At 29.9% G+C, this 22,034-nt stretch overlaps 3 protein-coding genes and 1 pseudogene across 4 annotated transcripts; all 4 read left to right on the top strand.

Annotated features, from left to right (window-relative positions):
- Positions 1 to 181: 181 nt before the first annotated feature.
- Positions 182 to 1,829, top strand: LOC114187295 (trihelix transcription factor GT-2). Of its 2 annotated transcripts, none has more exons than XM_028075508.1 (2): positions 182 to 450; positions 896 to 1,829. In XM_028075508.1, the coding sequence occupies exons 1-2, from the start codon at positions 419 to 421 to the stop codon at positions 1,665 to 1,667; spliced, it is 804 nt and encodes a 267-aa protein (XP_027931309.1). In that variant the 5' UTR covers positions 182 to 418; the 3' UTR covers positions 1,668 to 1,829. The 2 variants fall into 2 exon arrangements, with proteins under 2 accessions (XP_027931309.1, XP_027931308.1); XM_028075507.1 differs by lacking the exon at positions 182 to 450 and adding an exon at positions 552 to 757.
- Positions 1,830 to 4,653: 2,824 nt separating this feature from the next.
- On the top strand, positions 4,654 to 5,362 carry LOC114187433 (14 kDa proline-rich protein DC2.15-like). Its single transcript, XM_028075693.1, has one exon. The coding sequence runs from the start codon at positions 4,713 to 4,715 to the stop codon at positions 5,112 to 5,114; it is 402 nt and encodes a 133-aa protein (XP_027931494.1). The 5' UTR covers positions 4,654 to 4,712; the 3' UTR covers positions 5,115 to 5,362.
- A 2,864-nt stretch (positions 5,363 to 8,226) lies between these two features.
- Positions 8,227 to 9,310, top strand: LOC114189138 (annotated as a pseudogene).
- LOC114188586 (glycine-rich cell wall structural protein 1.8-like) lies at positions 9,191 to 12,271 on the top strand. Its single transcript, XM_028077157.1, has 2 exons — positions 9,191 to 9,199; positions 10,238 to 12,271. Exons 1-2 carry the CDS (start codon positions 9,191 to 9,193, stop codon positions 12,269 to 12,271), a joined length of 2,043 nt encoding a protein of 680 aa, XP_027932958.1.
- The last annotated feature ends 9,763 nt before the right edge of the window (positions 12,272 to 22,034 follow it).

The following is a 22,034-nucleotide window of genomic DNA, read 5'->3' as shown; positions in this document are numbered from 1 at the left end:
GGGTCGGGTCACGCCCCGAGCCAAGAATCTGAGTGAGTCCATTTCTTTTCTCCCATCTCTACCTCTGCTTTTCTCCTTTTATTTTTTTATCTAATCAATTATTAAAAAGATCCCCTTTTTTCTCTTCTGTTATTTTTAATTATTAATTCGATTTGAATTTGTGTGCCTTTATCTTTTATTTTTATGCTTATATTATACCCTGTCTTTGCGGAATGGGGGCGGAACGAACAAACAATAAAGTGATTTCCTTTTTTATTATTTTAGTTGTTTGGAAAAGGATTGTGATTGGCCGTGGTTGCAGAGTGTGTTGTTTTTTTGATGGGTGTTTGCGATTAGGTGTTAGGCAGGAACTTGTTCTTAGAATATGTTGCATTGCAGTGTTGTCCATTTGATGCTATAAACTCTGTGTTGCGTCTTTATGAGAGAGACAGAGACTGAGCCCACAACTTGGTACTACTATACATCATTCGTTTCTGATTCGAGAATGCTTTGCTTTGTAGCAGTGTGCTTTTTGGTGGATAAAAAAAATGTACGGTGTGTTATTGTTTTTGTAGTTGGGTCACGAGTTATGTTTTATTTGCACACAAGTATTTGTAGTATATAGAATGTTCTGTGTGGTAATTGAAAAACAAGCCTTGTGGGCAAGGTCCTGTAGTGTAATAGAATGTTCTGTGATTTACTAACGGGAGGTGAGTCTGGTGAAAGGGTTAATCTCTTGTGACATGAAAAATCAAGGTTCAGAATTTTACCGAAAGAGGTGTGTGTGTTTCATTTATTGCGTGAGAGTGTTTCGATCAAGATTCACTCTGATGCATGTGGGAAATCAAAACAGTCTTTCTTGACAGTTTTAAGATTGGTTTGGACTGTTTTTCTGATTTGTTCTTCCTTGTTTCAGCTCGGCTTTGGATGCGGAGGATGAAGAGGAGAATGATGAGAATTCATCAACAAGCACTGAAGGAAATGGCCCTAGAAAGAGGAGGAGAAAGACGGTGAGAAAGCTTGAAGTTTTTGTGAAGAATTTGGTGACAAAGGTGATGGAGAAGCAGGAACAGATGCACAAACAGTTGGTGGAAATGATAGAAAAGAAGGAAAGGGAAAGGATAAAGAGAGAAGAAGCTTGGAAGAATGAGGAGATGGAGAGAATTAGAAAAGAGGAAGAGGCTAGGGCCGAAGAAAAGTCTCGGAATTTGGCCCTGATATCCTTCATTCAGAATCTGTTGGGCCAGGAGATTGAAATCCCCCAAGCAGTAGAAGCATGCAGCAAAAGAGAAGAGGGAGAAGTTGAAGTGAATGGTCATAAAGAATTGAATAGTGATCCTAGTAAGAGTAGATGGCCTGATGTTGAAGTGCAATCACTTATCACAGTGAGAACTTCATTGGAGCACAAGTTCCGTTTCATGGGATCAAAAGGGTCAATATGGGAGGAGATATCTGAAGCAATGTATGGGTTGGGCTATAATCGCTCTGCCAAGAAGTGTAAGGAGAAGTGGGAAAACATCAACAAATACTATAAAAGGACAATAGGGAGTGGCAAGAAGAGGCGTCAAAATAGTAAAAGTTGCCCTTATTTTGATGAGTTGGACATTCTGTATAGAAATGGCCTCTTAAGTGTTGGAAATGCCTTGAGCAATACCACTGATGCTCCCCAGAATGAAGAAAAGGAGTAGACTCAAACTTCAATACTACTTCATAGTCATAGATACGCCTTATGTATAACTTCTTTCACTTCAGTGTTTATTTACCCATTCTTCTTTTTAGTGACAATATACAATCCTTTAACTCTGCTTTTAAAGTTTTAAATATGAAGCTCATTGGGTTGATATCTTTAACTCGTTGGTTTATGGCAATGGACAAAGGTGTTTTTGCATCTTTTTGGTGATGGAGTTGCGTTGAAATTGGAGTTTCAAAACAGTACTCCACAGATATACTTTTTAATATCAGCAAAGTTGGTTTTTCGCATACTTTTTAATAGCTGCAAGTTGTTAATCTTGATCTCAAAACAGTAGAAAAAATTGATAAAGTACTGTAATATGATTTGTCCTTCAGTATAAAGGTGTATAAACTATAAGGTGGAGTTTATCAATAAGTTTTCACGGGATAAACTCTTGTTGATAGTTTATTTTTTCTGTTTTTCAATGTGTCAAATTACGTTCTAAAGGCAACATTTTACCAGATTTAACACGAGGAGGCCACAATGGACTAAAATTTAAAATTATATATTGATTTTTATAATCAATATAAAAATTTATTTTTCCTTACTTCTAGTGGTTGTATATTGTTTATGGACTTAGTAGGATATTACTATGTAAAATAAATGCTGAAATGTTTTTTTTGCACATCGAAACTGACCAATTTAACCCATGGACTTTGCAGAACTACTGTGATTTGCAAGAATTAAAGTTCATTTTTAATGTGAATTATGTGGACAAGTTTGTTACCTAATGTAAATTTATGACATGCACCCTTATCGTGGGAAAAAAATTATTTAGTTTAGAGTGGACAAAATTACAATGACTCTTATATTATTAATTGATTTAATAATATGAATGGATTTAACATATTTGTCCAAAAGATGAGATTAAACTTCGCATAAGCTAGAGAGCATAACTTTCCTCTTATGTAAAAATATTACTAGGATAGGATCGTAAAGAAATGTTTTCAACTGAAATAAATTTATGGTAAATTGAGTTGTATAAAAAAATGAATTATTTTAAATAAAAATTACCCTGAACTCTTTTATTAAATTGGTTCTTAAAAATTAAATTTCTTGTGAATACAAAACCATTTGAATTAAATTAAATTATAACTTATAATATTGAAAACATATTTTAAAATAAAATTAGTTCATATAGTTCAAATGATTTAGAGTTGTTTAATTTAATTTACTCAATATCACTTTTAAAATTTAATTTAGTTTTAGAAGAATTAATTCAATTCATGTGTTTTATCGAATAAATGGCAAAGAAAAAAACTACTTACAATAATATATCAGGGATGAGGGGCAAGAGATAATTCCAAATATAAGTGTCATTAGTGCGTTTGGAATAAAAATGCCTAAATTCTCCTGAAAGCTCCGGTTTTAAACCTTAAAATTTTTAGATAAGGGTGAAATTAGGTTAAATTATTCGGTAATATAGTTAACTTTTTATTAGATATGTGAAGAATAATAAAATGAAATTATCAAAATTATGTATCATTCAGTGATAGTTGAATTATTTAAAACATTATAATGGGTAGATTGGAAAGGTATGTTTTGTGATGCTATTTTTAACCAATAAAATCATGTACAAGAAGACCAATATAGAACCAGTTAGAAATGAAAAGAAACTTCATTGCTGAAATATGTAAACTAATGTTCACGTGTTATGATACGACAAATATATGTGACATAATACTTCATTTCTTAATTATATAGTGACACTCATTGGAACCTCTTTATGAGAAAAAAAACAGTGAACATATTCTTAGAGTGTTTGGTGGGAAAGTAAAGATTAAGCAGTCAGTTACGTGTGAAAGGTTATCTACATGACGTATATAATTTGTCTGTTTTATAAACATTAGTTATTTCAGTTACATATCATATATAAAGAGTTTGATTTTATACGCTCTCAATACAAAACAATTTCTTTTATAATTGATTTTAGATTTTATTAAATATAATCTTTTAAAATAGCTATTTCTTTTATTTTAATCATTTTTTCTTGTGTTTTTTTATTGACAAAAACAAATTAAATTAGTCAGATAATTAAGTTACCTCAATCCATATATACAACATAAATAAAAAAAAACAAAAAAATTAGTATTTATGGTCTCTTCTTCCATATGAAGTCTAGTGCGCATAAACCTTACATTCTCATATAACACAAAAGTTAAAAATCTTAGGTGTTCGTACATATAAAGCAATTCCAAACCCTACTAACAAAAATAAATGAAAAAATGGATTAAACATAAAAAATCTCAAGTCACTTTTAATTCAATATTGATAGTAATTTCTTTCATGTATCAACTAATAGATACTTCATTCATACTTATTTCTTGGATTTGTTACCTAAAAGTCATGTTGCAGTATCATACATATACATAACCTGCAATCAAACTGCAAACAAATTGATAATATCATACCTTCACGTTTTCCCTTTCTTTTGTAATATTCAACAATTTCAAAAGTTAAAAGAGAGGATACGAGAGATCGTGAGTTTAACTTCCTCTACTAATATTTAGAAAGATAATTTAAAAGGTTTGAAAAAAAGGTAATAAAAGTTGTGAAATCAACTATTTCACCGAAAGAAAACTAACGGTTAACATTTATCGAAAAAGATTATAAATTAATAAGATTCACTATGTGTAAAATGTCAAAGGAAAACAAAAACGAGCGAATCATGCATACTTGGTTGTCATTAACTTGACGAAGTTATAATAAGATTCAATCCTTTACGTCAATTTTGTCTTATGAAAAGAAAAACAAAATGAGTAACTGTTCACTTTTGTTGCTACATATGATCCCATATGATCCCTCGTGTTGCCCACCCAGGGTGCCAGCTAGTGAAGCATCTCAATTATAATCAAAGGTTCACGGGTTCTCCTAACTACTAATTTATACACACAAAAAAAGAAACCACTAAATTAGTTACCTATAAAATCCCCCTCACACTTCTCTAACTTTCACCAAATTGATTACTTTTCTTACTTTTTGTTTTCCTTAGTTTAGTGAAATGGGTTCCAAGGGCACTGTTGCATCAACTTATGTTGTTGCTCTACTCCTTTGTCTCAACATGCTTTCCTACACCATGGTGAGCTCAACATACAACATCCCTGTAATCCCAGACCCAGACCCATCACTGCCCTACCAAAAGGGTACATGTCCTATAGATGCAGTTAAGTTGGGTGTGTGTGCCAACGTGTTGAACTTGGTGAATGTTAAATTGGGGTCACCACCAACCCTTCCATGCTGCACCCTGATTAAGGGTCTGGTTGATCTTGAAGTTGCTGCATGCCTCTGCACTGCCATCAAAGCTAACGTCCTTGGCATCAACCTTAACCTACCACTTTCCTTGAGTCTACTTCTCAACAACTGTGGAAGGAAAAGCTCCGACATTGGTTTCCAGTGCCCTTAAATATTCATCTCTCCTTCAACATATTCCACATGTTGTCTTCCTCGTATTTCGTCTCTCTTTATGTTGTTTTCTCTTTTCAATTCATGTTGTGCTCCTTGTACTATTTTTTTGGTGCTTCCCATGCCTCCTAAATTCTCACTCTTTCATCATCCTCCTCGTCACCATCTTTGATTGCATGTGTAGAAGCTGTGCTACCAATAATGTTATGGGACTTTATTGTAGGAGAAATTTGTGTCATTTGGCGTGAAGCTTGTTTTGAACAGTAACCTAAAATTTGTTTAAGGGTTAGTTGTATAACAGGTTAAATTTGCTATATAGAAAATTATTTGATTGAAAAGGTTGACAACTGTTGTTTTATGCGAGAGCAAAATTGCATTTTACTTCTATTAATTTTAACTCAAGAAAGGAGAGTTGCGACGTTTTTAGGAAATTAGGAAACTGGAGATAGAGAATGATTGATGACAAAAAAATAAAGTCTGCCTTTATTCGATTTTATCATATGTTAACTTACGCTAACAACATCGACATTTTCTCATATTCACACAGTTAGGAATCCAAGTGTGAGTCTAAGTTCCACATTGACCAGAAGTGAGAAAGTAGAGCACCATATAAGGATCAAGGCCCATAAACCCATTGCTTTAAGGTTTTGGATTGAAAGTGGTGTCAGTATCTTATGTGGTTAGGCTCAGGTCTCATTGGTGTTGTATCTCCCCAGTGATACCCTCTCCTTTATAATACAATGATCCCATAACTTCAAAGCATCCGAACACATTATCCGTAATACAACTAAAGGATTACTCTCAGTATATATTCATGATTTTCGTCACTATAAATTGGCTAAAATTTGAACCAAAACCATACCACTATTAAGAATCATTATGCCTTTTCTAATCATCGAGGCACTGGTGTATGTAATTCAACTTAGAAAGGTATCCAAATATGTGGATTGTATACTTTTACCTTTCACAGTTGTTTGGGGCTGCATTTCATGCATCTATAGTGATTGAAACAATGATATCCAGTTCCCTTAAATTCATTGTCCTTCAACATATTCCACATGTGATTTTCATCATATTTCGCATCTCTTCATCGTAATTTTCTCTTTTCAATCCATGTTGTGTCCCATTTATCATCCATCCTTCTCCTCGTCAGAATCTTTGATTGTTGTTTGCAAAATTCAATCTTAACGATTGAATGATCAATATTATTATAAGAACTCCAATCTTGAAAGTCTTTATCATATAAGCGGCAGAGGAAAGACAAAGGATAACACACCAAGAACATATAAACTTTGTTCTGAAACGAACAGTTGTTGAAACGAGAGTGATTAAAAGTCTGATAGAAACAACCGTCGTTATAGCTTATCTCAACTTAAGAAAATAAATATATATGCCCCAAAATATATATATATATATATATATATATATATATATATATATATATATATATATTAGCGCGAGCGGCTAGACATACAATAAAAAAATGGAAAAAAAATATTTTATGATTAGATCAAAATATAATGAAAATTGAAAAAAAATAGATCAATAGAAAAAAAAAAACTAACACTTGAAAATATGTGTGTTTGTGAGAGTGGTGATAAGAAAGAATAGACGAAGTGTAGAAAATATTTTTTTTTCCCATCTCTTTTTTCTATGACAGATCGTGTATTTATATACACTTAGGAATTCAAGTGTGAGGAGAAAATGAAGTACTATATAAGGATAAACACCCATAAACCCATTGTATTAAGGTTTTGGGTTGAGAGTGATGTTAATATCTTATATGGTTGGGTTCAGGTCTCATTAGTGTTTGTTCTCCCTATTGAAACCCCCTCTATAAACCTAACAAGTGATATCAGAGTCAAGATGGTTAATGTGTATAAAGAAAATACAAATGAAAAATTGGGATTGTTAAACAAGAATTGGACTTAATCACAATTTTTTTTTATATTTTATATTATATATATATTTTAAAAAAAATTATTAAATCGGACAAAATTGAATATTTAGAGATGTTCATCAAAGTATCAATTTTTAGGATAAAATTGAATATATGTAATCCAAGAGGATTATCACACTATAATAGTACTGATGATGTAAATATGTTCCCTGTAACTTTTAATCAAAATGGTGAAATAAAATCAAAGATGCAGGGAGAAAACCAGAGAAAGTTGTAGTGAGTAGTTGAAAAAGTATAAGTTAGGTGCATTGTTTTTTATCCTACTATTCATATGCTTTATTAAATTTGACTCTTTGATTGGGTTAACGGGACCCTTCTTTGATGATATATTAGTTGAATAAATTTGAGATATCTCTATCTATTTTCAAAATCATATTCTTCACAGTAAGAATTAATTATTTTCAAAAAAACATTTTTATATAGCTCAATTACCCTTCTTAAGGGGTACATGTCCTATAGATGCACTTAAGTTGAGTGCATGCTAATGTGTTGAAGTTTGTGTATTACACCATTTTTTTTAGTTTAAACATTAAGTAAAAATACTCTAAGTAAAAAAGTAAAAGTACATCACATAGATACAACTAAAAGTATATATATACTCTAAAATTTGAACCAAAACCATACCAATATTAAGAATCATCATGTGTTTACTCATCGGTACATGAAACCATCAAAGGTGTAGTGATTGAAAATTCAAACTATTATCAGTGAATCAATTGATATATTCCATTCATGAAGTTTCTCCGGTTGCTTAACAAAACATGTTAAAATCTTAAGTAACTCTTACATAAACTAGATTTCACAGAGAAAATTAACAAATAAATTAAGTCTTTTTCAATTTGGTCTAGAAAATTTCTTAATTTTGATGGAATTATAATAGTATGTAGCAAACAAAAATCCAGGCTACCAGAAGCCTATAATAACATATTCAACGAATTATTGTATCAGTTTGTCTTGGATTTCATGGAAAGCAAGAACATGGCAATCATACATCTACTTGCTTTCTTTTTATACAGTTATCATAAACATCACTGACTAAGATCCCTCATGATACCCAACCAGGGTGCCAGCATGTTAAGCATCTCAATTATAACCCCTAAGTTTTCTTACTTAATACAAACACACCAAAAACCAGAACTAGTAACGACCTATAAATTGCCCTCTACGCTTCCATAACTTTCATTAGCATCCCAAACCTAATCCTTCAGATCCTGGTTGTGTAGAATGGCTTTGAAGGGCAGTGTTGCATCCACTTATGTTGCTGCTCTGCTCCTTTTTCTCAACATGCTTTCCTATACCATAGTGAGTTCCACCTACATTCCTGTAATCCCAGATCCATCACTGCCCTATAAAAAGGGTACCTGTCCTATGGACGCAGGTAAGTTGGGTGTGTGTGCCAAAGTGTTGAACTTGGCCAATGTTAAACTGGCCATGCTGCACCCTCATCAAGGATCTGGCTGATATTGAAGCTGCTGCATGCCTTTACACTGCCCTCAAACCTAACGTCATTGCCATCAACCTTAACCTCCCAGATTCCTTGAACCTACTTCTTAGAAACTGTGGGAGGAAAACATCAAACGCTGATTTCGAGTTCCCTTAAGTTCATTGTTCCATCAACATATTCCACTTCCACATGTGATCTTCATCATATTTCGCATCTCTTCATCGTTATTTTCTCTTTTCTATCCACGTTGCGTTCCATTTATCGAATTTGGATTCTTGCTTGGTTTTGTTTATTATTTCTTTATTTTGCTTTCAAAATAGTTTGATAACCACCAATTTTAAAATTTTTAAAATATATTAAAAAATATTTAAACTAATATTTTAGTGCTCAGCAAGGCAAGGACGGTAAAAAAAAACTCAATACAAAATCTGGACTCCCATTTATTATTCATCTTTCTCCTCGTCAGAATATTTGATTTTTGTTTGCAAGTACAGATTCAATCTTAATGATTGAATGACCAATTGAGATTAATCAATATTATTCTAAGAACTCCAATCTTGAAAGTCTTTATCATACAAGCGGCAGAGGAAAGACAAAGGACAACACACCAAGAAAACTTCCCATATCATTCAGATCAAGCTTCGGTTGTTTTCAGATTTTGTTTGTTACAGTAATGGAAATTGTTTGTAGTTAATTCGCGTGGACATAAATTTAATATGTTTTTCTGTACTTTGGTTTCTGATTAGCATGTGTATAACAAGATGGGTTGGAACATTTGTTTCATTATATATAATTTTTTTTTTATTGTTGATAAAATAAAATGTTGCAAGTATTTTTTATGTGGAATTTTTTTCTTGAAACTTTTGCCTTCTTGTTTTTTTTTTTTTTTTGAGTTGGTATTCTTATTGTTGTTATACAAATTATTACACATTTTTAATATATTATAATATTCTAAATTTGGGGATTATTAATTGGATGAAAATTGTACGCACATATTTCCGGTTAGCATTTGACAATGTGAAAGATGAGGTCCTACATTTTCTTGTACGCACATATGTCTTCGTTTTGCTGGATGTGATATATCTTGACCACTTATTCATGCTTTATTGCTTAGACTTTGGACAAAAAGCTATGATAATAAACCAATGTGAATATGATATTTTAATATCAATGCCCCGACCAGTATTTTTACCACAATAATTGTAACGATGGTATACAAAATATTTAAGAATGTGAAAAGAGATAGAAAAGGAACCGAATAACGGGACTCACATAAGTTCAATATTGCAAGGAAGATAGGAATCCCATACAAGAAGGAGTACTTATAATTGTATAGCATATTTTATGGACGTTTTATTAACATATAATATTATAGTGTCCACCAGAATATATGTATATAAGTAGCAGACACTAACGATAGCGTCCTTCACTTTCTTAAACACACACAACGCAAACAAAAGACATAAAGTAAGACAAGATAATATGATCTTAATTGTGATGCATATTTTGTTCTTAGCAACTGAAATTGTTTGCATTGCGTCCACAACCGACAAACACGGTTCTCATACGACCGGTCAAAGTAGGAGCGTCCATTCCAGGAAACCTGGCCCGACCATTGGCACACACGCACCGCGCAGCTTCACTGGGAGAACGACTAACTAAGACAGCGGAGCAACAAAGACTGTCTACCCCAGGAATTTGAGAAAATAAACCCAAAAAGTCGGTGCACACTTGGAAAGTTAGACAAGATGACGGTCGAGGAGGAGGAGGTGGTGGAGAAGATATAGGTGGAGGGGGAGGTGGTGGTCGAGGGGGAGGAGGTGACGGAGGAGGAGGTGGTGGTGGAGAAGGTGTGATAGGTGGAGGGGGAGGTGGTGACGGAGGGGGAGGAGGTGGTGTAACAGGTGGAGGGGGAGGTGGTGGCAAAAGGGGAGGGGGAGTAAGTGGTGTAACAGGTGGAGGAGGTGACAAAGGTAAAATCGGTGGTTGTAAAGGAGGTAATGATGGTGAGTTCGGAGGTGACAATGGAGGTAATGTTGAGGGCGGCAAAAGAGGTGGTAAGTTAGGAGGAGATAATGGTGGTGAGATCGGAGGTGACAACGGAGGTAAGATTGAAGGTGGAAATAACGGTGGTGTTTCAGGAGGGGATAATGGTGGTGACTCCGGAGGTGACAATAATGGTGGAGTGATAGGAGGTGACAATGGGGGTAACATTGAGGGTGACAATGGAGGTGGGGAGACAGGAGGTATCAATGGTGGTAAGTCAGGTGGTGACATTAGAGGTGGAAATAATGGTGGTAAGACCCAAGGGGACAATGGAGGTAAGGATGAAGGTGGGAATAATGGTGATGAATCAGGAGGGGATAATGGTGGTGAGGTTGGAGGTGACAACGGAGGTAAGGTTGAAGGTGGAAATAACGGTGGTGTTTCAGGAGGGGATAATGGTGGTGACTCTGGAGGTGACAATAATGGTGGAGTGATAAGAGGTGACAATGGGGGTAACATTGGGGGTGACGATGGAGGTGGTGAAACAGGAGGTATCAATGGTGGTAAGTCAGGTGGTGATAATGGTGGTGACATTAGAGGTGGAAATAATGGTGGTAAGACCACAGGGGGTAATGGAGGTAAGGATGAAGGTGGAAATAGTGGTGATGAATCAGGAGGGGATAATGGTGGTGAGGTCGGAGGTGACAACGGAGGTAAGGTTGAAGGTGGAAATAGCGGTGGTGTTTCAGGAGGGGATAATGGTGGTGACTCTGGAGGTGACAATAATGGTGGAGTGATAAGAGGTGACAATGGGGGTAACATTGGGGGTGACGATGGAGGTGGTGAAACAGGAGGTATCAATGGTGGTAAGTCAGGTGGTGATAATGGTGGTGACATTAGAGGTGGAAATATTGGTGGTAAGACCACATGGGGCAATGAAGGTACGGATGAAGGTGGAAATAATGGTGATGAATCAGGAGGGGATAATGGTGGTGAGATCGGAGGTGATAACGGAGGTAAGGTTGAAGGTGGAAATATTGGTGGTGAGTTAGGAGGGGATAATGGTGGTGACTCTAGAGGTGACAATAATGGTGGAGTGATAGGAGGTGACAATGGAGGTTGTGAGAAAGGAGGTATCAATGGTGGTAAGTCAGGTGGTGATAATGGTGGTGATATTAGAGGTGGAATTAATGGTGGTAAGACCAGAGGGGAGAATGGAGGTAAGGATGAAGGTGGGAATAGTGGTGATGAATCAGGAGGTGATAACGGTGGTGACTTTAGAGGTGGTAATAATGATGGTGGGATAGAAGGTGATAATGGAGGTGAGATTGGAGGAGATAATGGAGGCAATATTGATGGTGACAATAATGGTGGTGAGACCGGAGGTAATGGAAAAAGTGGTGGTGGTCTAGTAGGGGGTGGTGGTGGCCTGGTAGGAAGTGATGGTGGTGGTGGTGATAGTCTAATAGGAGGTGGTGGTGGTGGTGATAGTCGAATAGAAGGTGGCGGTGGTCTAATAGGAGGTGGAGGTGGTGGTGATAGTCTAATAGGAGGTGGCGGTGGTCTAATGGGAGGTGGTGGTCGTCGGAATGGAAATTGTGGGATGGTAAGTGGTGGGACGGGAAGTGATGGTATCGGAAAGGAAAGGTTGTTTGAACTAACCATGGGAAAGAAAAGGAGGGAGAGGGTAAGGAGAAGGGCGACGGGTGCCACCACACCCTTTGAAGCCATTTTCCTTCCTATTTTCCCTTGTGGCTTTAACACGTGAACAAGTGTTGTTTGTTTTATCTGAACTTTGCAAGAGATTTTATAGGCCATGGGGTGTGTTTTTTCTTTTGTTTTTACTTTTTTTGCGTAGAATAAATAAAAATTAAGGAGGGTTGAATCTATGGGCATAAATAGGTAGCTAGAATCTTTAAAGTTTTGAAGAAGATCATATTGCCCTAAATATTTAATTTCCTATTTGGCGAAAGTGGCATAACAATGCAAATGGATGCACCTAATGAAAGCATCACACTCTGCCTTCATCATATTTTCGTTTGTTCTCTTTTCTTTTGTTTGCAACATTGTTTGTTGCCTTTCATTACATTTTAGTTAACTGAAATTAAATGGAAGCGTCGGAGTCACAAATATTATTTATAGTAACGCAATCTTATATTAAGTTTGAGTCTATAATTACTTTTTATTTATGGGTTTATTTACTAATTAAAAAAGATGATATATTATTTTACAGCGTATAAATACCATGATAATAAGTTATGAGTGTATTTGGGTTCACAAATTAGCTAATCAACATGATTTACATGACAGTCTTTCGGTGAGTATAAGTGTGAAACTAAGTTTGGCAAAAAACAACTATATTATTCAGAATCGCGTTCAGGATTGAACTAATTATCATTAGTTTGAGTAAATGTATAATGTGAAATAAGTCATTCTTCTAAATGTTTTTTCTAAAGCTTTCAAAAAATAATAAAATATAGATTCACCGATGAAAATAATTGAATTATATGATTAAAAACTTTAGTCACTGTAATAAACTTTAAATTTACTGCATAGAATGGGTTTTAAAATTGAAATATAATTCCAATTATAACTTCAAAATTAAATGAGTATTTTTCAATTCTTAATCTAGATTAAAAAGTCACTAAGTTTTTATTCTCTCTATATATTATCATTTAAAAGAATGAAAATAATTTGAATAAAATAAAAACAGACTTTCGTATTTTTATAGAAGACTTTTATTATACTTTGTTTTCGAACCACATAAAGTTACGCAAAGGTGTGCTGCTTAGATTGAAACTTTAACCTAGATATAACACTTAAATATTTCTATTGCAAAATGAAGTTTGACAATATCATGATTATGATAATATATATGCAATATTTCAAATATGATTATCCATTCTTCTTAACTTTCAAGATACATGGGATTTTTAGATTGGCCATCAAACATTAGAACGTTAACTTGTTTCCTTAATCATGTGTCTTTATATAACAAATTTAAACTATTATTCTTAAAACTGAGATTTTTTTTTTTTTATCATCAAATGAAATACGTCTTTTATTTTATTTTTTCATTAAGTCAAACTGATATCTTTCCCGACTTATGCTTTCTATCTGAACTTTTTTTGTTGTGTACTTTTTTCAACAAAATTAAGCTTAACCAGACATTTGCAATTTGTCATTAATAATTATAATGTAATGTAATACTTCAAATTCCTTTTGCAACAAAAAAAAAATTACTTACAATGTAGAACTAATTTTTTAATTGTTTGTATTCCAAAATATATTTTTGATCATTAAATAAAATAAATATCCATTAATTAATTTACTTTTGGCTTTGTAAAGTTTGTACATATATACTCGTACAATATACTAGATACTTAATAGAAATTCAAATGAATTTAATGTTGATCCTCAGTAATTTTGTATATATCAATTTTATTCCTAGTTTTCATTGGCATAACTTTTAAGTGGCTTACGCTTATAATAAAAGTAAAAGAATTAAATATGACAAAACAATAACGTAAAATAATATAATAGGAACATAGTACAATTATATTACTTTTACATGGATAAAATAATAAAGTAAATAATATAATATAAATTATGTTTAAATATTTTTTTTATGAAAATTATGTATACTTTTCCAAAAGTTAAACTTTGATTTATATTTTTTTGACGAATTAGGAAATTATAAAAAATATAATTTTAACTGAATTATACGAAATTATATTGTAGTTATATTAATGCTTTTAAATTACGAAATTTATATAAGATTTTAAAGTTATACCTAATACCTAATTAATATTTATTTTATTTTATTTTATTCAAAATAATTTAATTCATATTTATGTGTCAAAATAATTATAAATAAAATAAAAATAAATATATGTTAAAAATAAAATAAAAATATTAATACATATTGTTAAATAAAATTATATATATATATATATATATATATATATATATATATATTTACACACACACACACACATATATATATATATATATATATATATATATATATATATATAATTTATATAGTTACTTTTTCTCAAAATTATAAATAAATTATATACTTTTTTTAAATTAATATTATAATTGAAATTTAAAAATTCGAATAATACAATATATAAAATTAAGAGACATAATTTCCTTAAATAAGAGCAAGTTTATTGATGAAATTATTAGACTTGCATGCGACGGCAATTGTATTTAAATTAAGTTTTGTTGACCTTCCATAATTTATGTTATCATGCCAAACCCTAACAAGCTAAGGCGTGTTTTTACTTAATAATGTTTGACTTTAATGAAAGTTTATTGATGTATTTTTCAAGAAAAATAATATTTAATGCTCTCAATATATAAAAGTTTGTTAGCATATGTCTACTTAATTTTTCTTATCATCGATAACTCACCTATTTAATATTTAGAAAATAAGTTAATAAAACAATCATAACTATAACTATAACTATTTTAAATATGTTGTTATAAACTGTTCTATTTTTTTCAGTTATTTAAAATTAAAATTAAATAAACTATTATCAAGCCCCTCTTAATCAAAGTATCCAAATTTTAGGATACAATTGAATATATATATTTAATCAAAGGGTTATTATAATTATAAATAATAATAATAATAATAATAATAATAATTAAATATATTTTTTGTTCTTTAACTTTAACTAAAAATTGAAATTATTCAATCTTCAAAATTTTGGCCCAATGTAATCCCTTAACTTTAAAAATGCATGTATTCAATATTTTTAATCATTAATTTAGTTCATTTAATCTGTTAAGTTTATTTGACGTTTCAAACGCATTTCTTAATAATATTTGAGTTGTTTATATTAATCCACACATTTTCTTTTCGATGTGTGTTTAAAACGTCAAATCAAATTAATTAAATTTAGTTAAAATAATTAAATCTACACATTTTCAAAGTTTGAAGACAAAATTAGATAAAAATTTTGAAAAAAAACTAATTTTAATTTTTTAAGAGAAAAAAATATATTTAATAATAATAATAATAATAAAATGTTCCCTGCATTATAACTTTTAATAAAAATGGTGAAAAAAAAAATCAAAGATGTAGTTAGTAGTTGCCGTAATATAACTGCATAAGTTAGGTGCATTGTATTTTATTCCTACTCTTCCTTTTGCTCTACATTAAATTTGACTCCTTGATTGGTTTAACGTGGCCCTTCTCTGATGATATTAGTTGAATAAATTTGAGATATTTTCAAAATCATATTTTGACAGTAGGAGTTAATTATTTTGAAAAGCCATTTTTATATAACTCAATTACCCTTCTTAACTATGCCAAAAGGGTACATTTTGATCTTGCAGTTTCCTTGAATGTAATGTACTTCTCAACAACGGTGGAAGGAAAAGCTCAAACCCTGATTTCCAGTTCCATTAAATTCATTGTTCCATCAACATCAACATATTCCACATCTGATCTTCATCATCGTTATTTTCTCTTTTCAATCCATTTATTATTCATCCCTCTAACGCTCACAAACTTTGATTCTTGTTTTCAAGTACAGATTCAATCTTAACTTTTATTAATCAATTCAGATTAATTAATTATTATCTCAAGAACTCCAATCTTCAAAATCTTTACCATACAACCGAGTTCACTTCCATCACCATAACTTTAATATATTTTGTAATTAACATGTATATTAAAAAAAAATGAACACAAACATTGTTTCATTATATAAAAAATGAGTTAAGAATTTTTCTAACGAAATTGAAATTCGTCTATGTCTGAAATTTTAATATATTTTGATTTTTAAATTTTAAAAATAAATGGATATAACCTTTTTAACGTAATTATGTTATATTTTTTTGACGTGTCAAGTGTTTTTTAGTTAATATTAAAGCAAGAGTGTGTCAAACGGTTTAAATAATTTAAATGTCAATATAAAACGTGTTTGATATATAAAAAAAAGTTTAACATGATTAAAATGACTATATTCATTTTTTTTTAATTTTTAGACCTAAATATATTAAAATTAGATACATTTTGGTTTTCAATAAAACTAAATAAATATAATTTTTTTAATTTAATTATGTTAAATATAAAATAGTTTGTATAATTTTAAGATAAGTAATCCGAGTTAGTGATGATGCCCATGTATTGTGTGAAAAATCTATTTAATTGAAAATTTGTATTTAATCTTTACTGTATGTAACAACTCATTGATGACATTACGAGTAAAATTAGTCTGCGAGTTAGTAATAGGAAAAGTTTTTGGCGGAAAAAATATATTATATTGAGTAAATAATATATTTAATAGGATCAGGTACAGTTCTAGCATTTGGAAGGTAAATTTTAAGAATGAAGTTTTTTATTTAAAATTTATTTTTTATATTCTTTTATGATTTTTTAAAATTATTGAAATTAATTTCATTTAATTTCTTTTAATAAATAATAAAACTAATTTATTCAGTCTTTTATATATTTGTAATCGATATCATGAGTTTAAGAATCAGTCTTATACTCATTTCGCTTTTATTTTTCTATTGTTATTTATATTGGTATTATATTGTTTTTTCAAAAAGTACTTACTGAGATTTTTTTATCATTCGTAATTTTTTTTCATTATATTAAAACTTCAACTTTTCTTTTCTTTGGAAATTTTTGATAGTTTCATTCAGACTTTTTAGTTGTCATATTTTTTATGTTTTTATATGAAATAAAAATTTATAATATATAAAATTATATTAAAAATAAGTATAAAAAAGTATGAGTTAAAAAAATAAAATGTGATTCTAGTTATTAAAAAGGTAGACTCTATCGTTCATATCATATACTTGTAATATTGAAGTCTCAAGTATTGTTCTTTTTCTCATATGTTAATTTTTTCATAAACATGCAAAGTTTATTGTGAGATAAATCATTTATAAAAATAATTAAAAAAATATTATTCTTCTCGACTACTAAACTCTATTCCCTAAAATAAATTAGGCAAAAGAAATACACTTATAATTAATATATGAAAAGTCGAGAGATAAACGAAGAAAATAAAATCAAAACTAAAGTTATAGGAAAATACAAAAAATAGAATAAAAAATTAGAATCATATAAAGACAAAAGAATAAAATATAATCAAAATTAAAGTCACATAAAAAATAAAAGAAGAAAATAAAATTATAATTAAATCATATCAGATAAAAAAAGAAAATAAAATCAAAATTAATTATAAAAGAATAAAGATAACAAATTCCCATTTTCATAACAACAATTATAATTCATTGAAAAAATGTTTTAACTTCATTAAATATATTTTTAATATCAATTGAAATTAATAGACATTAATAATAATTCAATTAAACTTTATTTCCAAACGTAAATTTATAATTAATTTAATAAAAATATATTAATCCCAATTTGTATTTCTGATGTTTTTTTATCTTAAACCTAATTTTATAATTAATTTAATAAAAATAGTAATATTAAAGAAAATATTTTGAGACATTTTTTTAAATATAATTTTGTAATCAATTTAATGTGGAATATTAGTATTAAAACAAAAATGTGAGACTTTCTTTTTGTTGGAGGACTAAGGCAAATGTTTTATTTGTTTTATTCCTTATAGTTAGCCCTGCATTTGATTTTGTTAATATTATAAAATTAAAATATTACCAATAAAATATTAAAAAAATTTGTATCTCATAGGGAATTTGTCATGCAAGTGTTATAAGCAACTTGCAAGAAAACCTTATACTAGATCCATGATGTCATATTACTTTTAGACAACCGACACTTGATTTTTATTAGTTTTATTACAGTACTATGAGAACTCACATTTTTATACTTTTATTTGTATTTAATTTTTTTATAGTTTAAAAGAAATGTAAACGTGTAAATGACAAATTACAAATGTTTGGTTAAGCCTAATTTTTATTAAAAATTAAAATGCTAATTATAAATATCAGTTAATATACATGGTTTAATTGAATATATAATTAAAAATTGTTAACATATAAGATGGTTGAAAAATGTGTCTCTTATAATGACAAAAACGTGTGAGGTTAATACACATTTAAATCTTTAAAGGCCACTTTAATAATTTCACGTGCATTTTGAAAATAAGATTAATGTACATTTACTGTGATAGTTGATTTTTTTTAATCTTAAATATATATAAATAGGTTCTACTAGCTGGCTGTAACTATTAAAGTTTGAATCTAAGTAGCATTTACCTTGTGTATTTGGTATTTGGTTGTCTATTATTTCATTTTACTAGTATAATAACCTGCACGAGATAAGTATAAAATCTAATAATATATATTTTTCAAATTTAAAATATTTTTTATGCATAAAATTATGTTAGTAAATATTATATAATATTTAAAATCAATAAATATATTCTTTATAATTGTTCAGCTTCAAAATTTAGTGTAATATAATATTGTGAAATTAAATTACTCTCAAGAATTATTAAAAAAGTTTTTGGTTTACGATTGTAGTTGCTCAATATTATGAAACTCAATGACTAACTCATATGTCCCAAAGTATTTGCTTTAAGAATTCATTGTGCAGAAAAGTAAACATGAGGAACAAAAAAGGTTGACACCTATTTATACTACGAGTGTAGGAAATATAAAGAGAAAAAAATATTAATTTAAATACTCTTTTAGTTGTAAAGAATTGTCTAGTTTTGACTTTAATATTTATAAAAGAAAATTATTATTTATCTTTATAAAATTTTAAATCAAACCTTTTTATTTTAATTATTTTAAACATTTTTCTTTGATTTTCATTATTCTAAAAAGTTAAAGACAAAAAATTAAATTACTTATAACAGTATGATAGACATTAAGAGTTATTTTTTTTTTCTTTTAGAGGTGACACGCTATATTATATCACAAACATAGTAGTGCCATTAAAGATATCCGCTTGTGTCATTAAAAATGTCCACTTGATCAAAATAATATTTTGTAAGAATTAAAAATATATTTAAATTATTATATAAATACATTTTATTATATCCATTTAGTTTATACAGTTGCATAAATTTTATCTTTAGTGTTTGTACTTAAAGTTGTTTATTTTATATCTCTCTTAGCAAACTTTTAATATATTTACTTAGTGTATATTCTATTTTTAATCTCTACCTCTACTATTTAAATTTATAGTATTAAAAATAAATAAAAAATCCTTGCCCTATATAAACTCGCAAAGCTGAGCAACGAGTAAAAGCATCACTTGTTCATCAATAATTAAGGTTGGAAGAGAAAGTGTTGGGAAGATGGGTTCCAAGAGTGTTGCACACTTTCTCCTTCTTCTCTTTCTCCTTCTTCTCTTTCTCAACCTTCTCTTCTTTTCCATGGTTAGCTCTAGAACCCCTCCTCGGATTGCTCCGCCGTCAATGTGTGCCCCCCCTCGAAGACCGCCACCGCCACCACGGCAGCCACCACCACCGCTGCCACTGCCACCGCCTCCGCCACCACCTGCTACTACCAATCGCATTATTTGACTAGAATCATCATTTTCTGTTGTGTCACTATCATTGTGTTGTTTGTGCGTGTTTAAAGTTAAGGACGCTATGCTTGTTAATAACGTCCATGATCATGAAAATTATGTAAAACTGAATTGTGTTGTACTTCCTCCTTCTCCTCCGTTTCTTTCTTTATTTATTTTTAAGGTTTTTCAATAAAATTCATTTGGTTCTATAAGTTATATATTCCAGGTAATTCAATTCATTATCCGTCTTCCGTTTTGCCACTTTCTTATTTTCACAGTATGATAATGGATTTGGTTTATCTCTGATCGGTTGTTATGAATACACGGAAATATTGTATTCTATACACTTAATAAATCTAAAATTGATTATGCACTTTAGCTCCTGAATTATGCCGTATATTGTTTTATTTACAATTGATTGATAAAAAAGTAACATTATAGTTTTACTTTTTTTTATGTGGTTTAACGTAAAACATTGATTATTTTAAAAAAAAGATAGTTATGTATTAATCCACGATATTAATGGAGTAACAAAATGAACTAACTGCATTGGCTTGCCGAAAATGAGACAAACTAGTTTGTTGTAATAAAATAGGTTAAAAATGTTGACCTATCCTCTCAAAGTGTTAATTGACTCACTAGACCATAATTTTTTCTATAAAATAATATATATATATATATATATATATATATATATATATATATATATATTACATTTAACTATATAAACATTTTCTAATTTTTTAATTAATTAATATCTTTGGTAGAATAAATAAAATAAATATCATAATTATACGTTAAATTATTTTATTATAATTAATAATAAAAATTTAATATATAAGTATTGATGATTTAAACTAAAATATTATTATATATTTATATTTTTTGTTAAATAATATATAAAAATAAATAAAAAATTTAAATTACTTTTTATTTTAATTTAAAATAAATGGATTCACTAGTTGAAAACTTTACTCTTATCTGAGGGCTAAAATCCATCTTGTCAACCCGACATATAAAAAAGTTATCCATTCAAATAAGCATCATAAATCTTTCATATTAACTATGAATAAGCAATTTAGAGACTTTTTTAGAATATTGATTCATCGTCTTTTTGAAGGTCAATTACCTCAAGGAGTAAGCCAACTCTAGATAAAAAGAAGGTGATATTTGTATCAAATTGTAAATTTAGTTTTTGTGAATGATTTGACTTTTTATAAAATTAAAGTTTTTTGCATGAAAGAAGTTCAGGAATTGAGTAAAAATTTGTGATCAAAATATTATATATCTCCTGTTTTTCACTCTATGAGATGTTCTAAGATCAAGATCAGTAACTTCAGCATTATCAAAAACAATACGAGTAACATGATCCGTAGTAAGGTCAGTGTGGCATGTGAAACAGGTCAAGTTGGAAAATCATACATGCTAATATCACAATTAGGAGAATCATCAATTGAAACAATAAAGTTATCAGAAGGCAAAGAGAATGAGTAAGGAAAAATATTTTCATGAAAGATAACATTCCTAGTCACAAAAATAGACTTGGAGTGAAGATCATACAAAACATATCCCTTTGTTTCAGATTTATAACCAAGGAAAACACATTTTAAGTTTCGAGAATCCAATTTAGTTCTTCTAGTATTGGCAGAACTAGCGCAAGCCAGACAACCAAAAACTTTTAGATAAGAAAAATCGGGTTTAGTAGAATAGACCAATTCATAAGGAGATTGATTACTGAGAAAAGGAGCCGGTAACCTATTAATTAGATGAACAACCAATTTAAGGGAATAAGACCAGAAAATGTTTGATATTTTTGCTTGAAAAAGAAGAGCACGACACACATTAAGAAGATGTTGATGCTTCCTCTCAACAATTCCATTTTGTTGAGGAGTTGCAACACAAGAAGTTTCATGAAAAATACCCATGCTATTATAAAAATCATTAAGAAGAAACTATTTGCCATTATCAGAACGTATTTTCTTAAACTTGCAAGAAAATTGATTTTCTGTCAAATTAATAAAGTCTTTGTCCATAAGCTTGTTGATGGTCT

Source organism: Vigna unguiculata, chromosome 6 (assembly GCF_004118075.2).
Source record: "Vigna unguiculata cultivar IT97K-499-35 chromosome 6, ASM411807v1, whole genome shotgun sequence".
Taxonomy (NCBI): Eukaryota; Viridiplantae; Streptophyta; class Magnoliopsida; order Fabales; family Fabaceae; genus Vigna; species Vigna unguiculata.
The sequence above is the reverse complement of the archived record's forward strand: the minus strand, read 5'-3'. Positions and strand labels throughout refer to the sequence as shown.

Coding starts and splice junctions, on each gene's coding strand:
- LOC114187295 (XM_028075507.1), top strand. CDS start 723: ATGAAAAATCAAGGTTCAGAATTTTACCGAAAGAG. Junction 758..895: donor TCAGAATTTTACCGAAAGAG/GTGTGTGTGTTT, acceptor TCCTTGTTTCAG/CTCGGCTTTGGATGCGGAGG.
- LOC114187433 (XM_028075693.1), top strand. CDS start 4,713: ATGGGTTCCAAGGGCACTGTTGCATCAACTTATGTTGTTGCTCTACTC.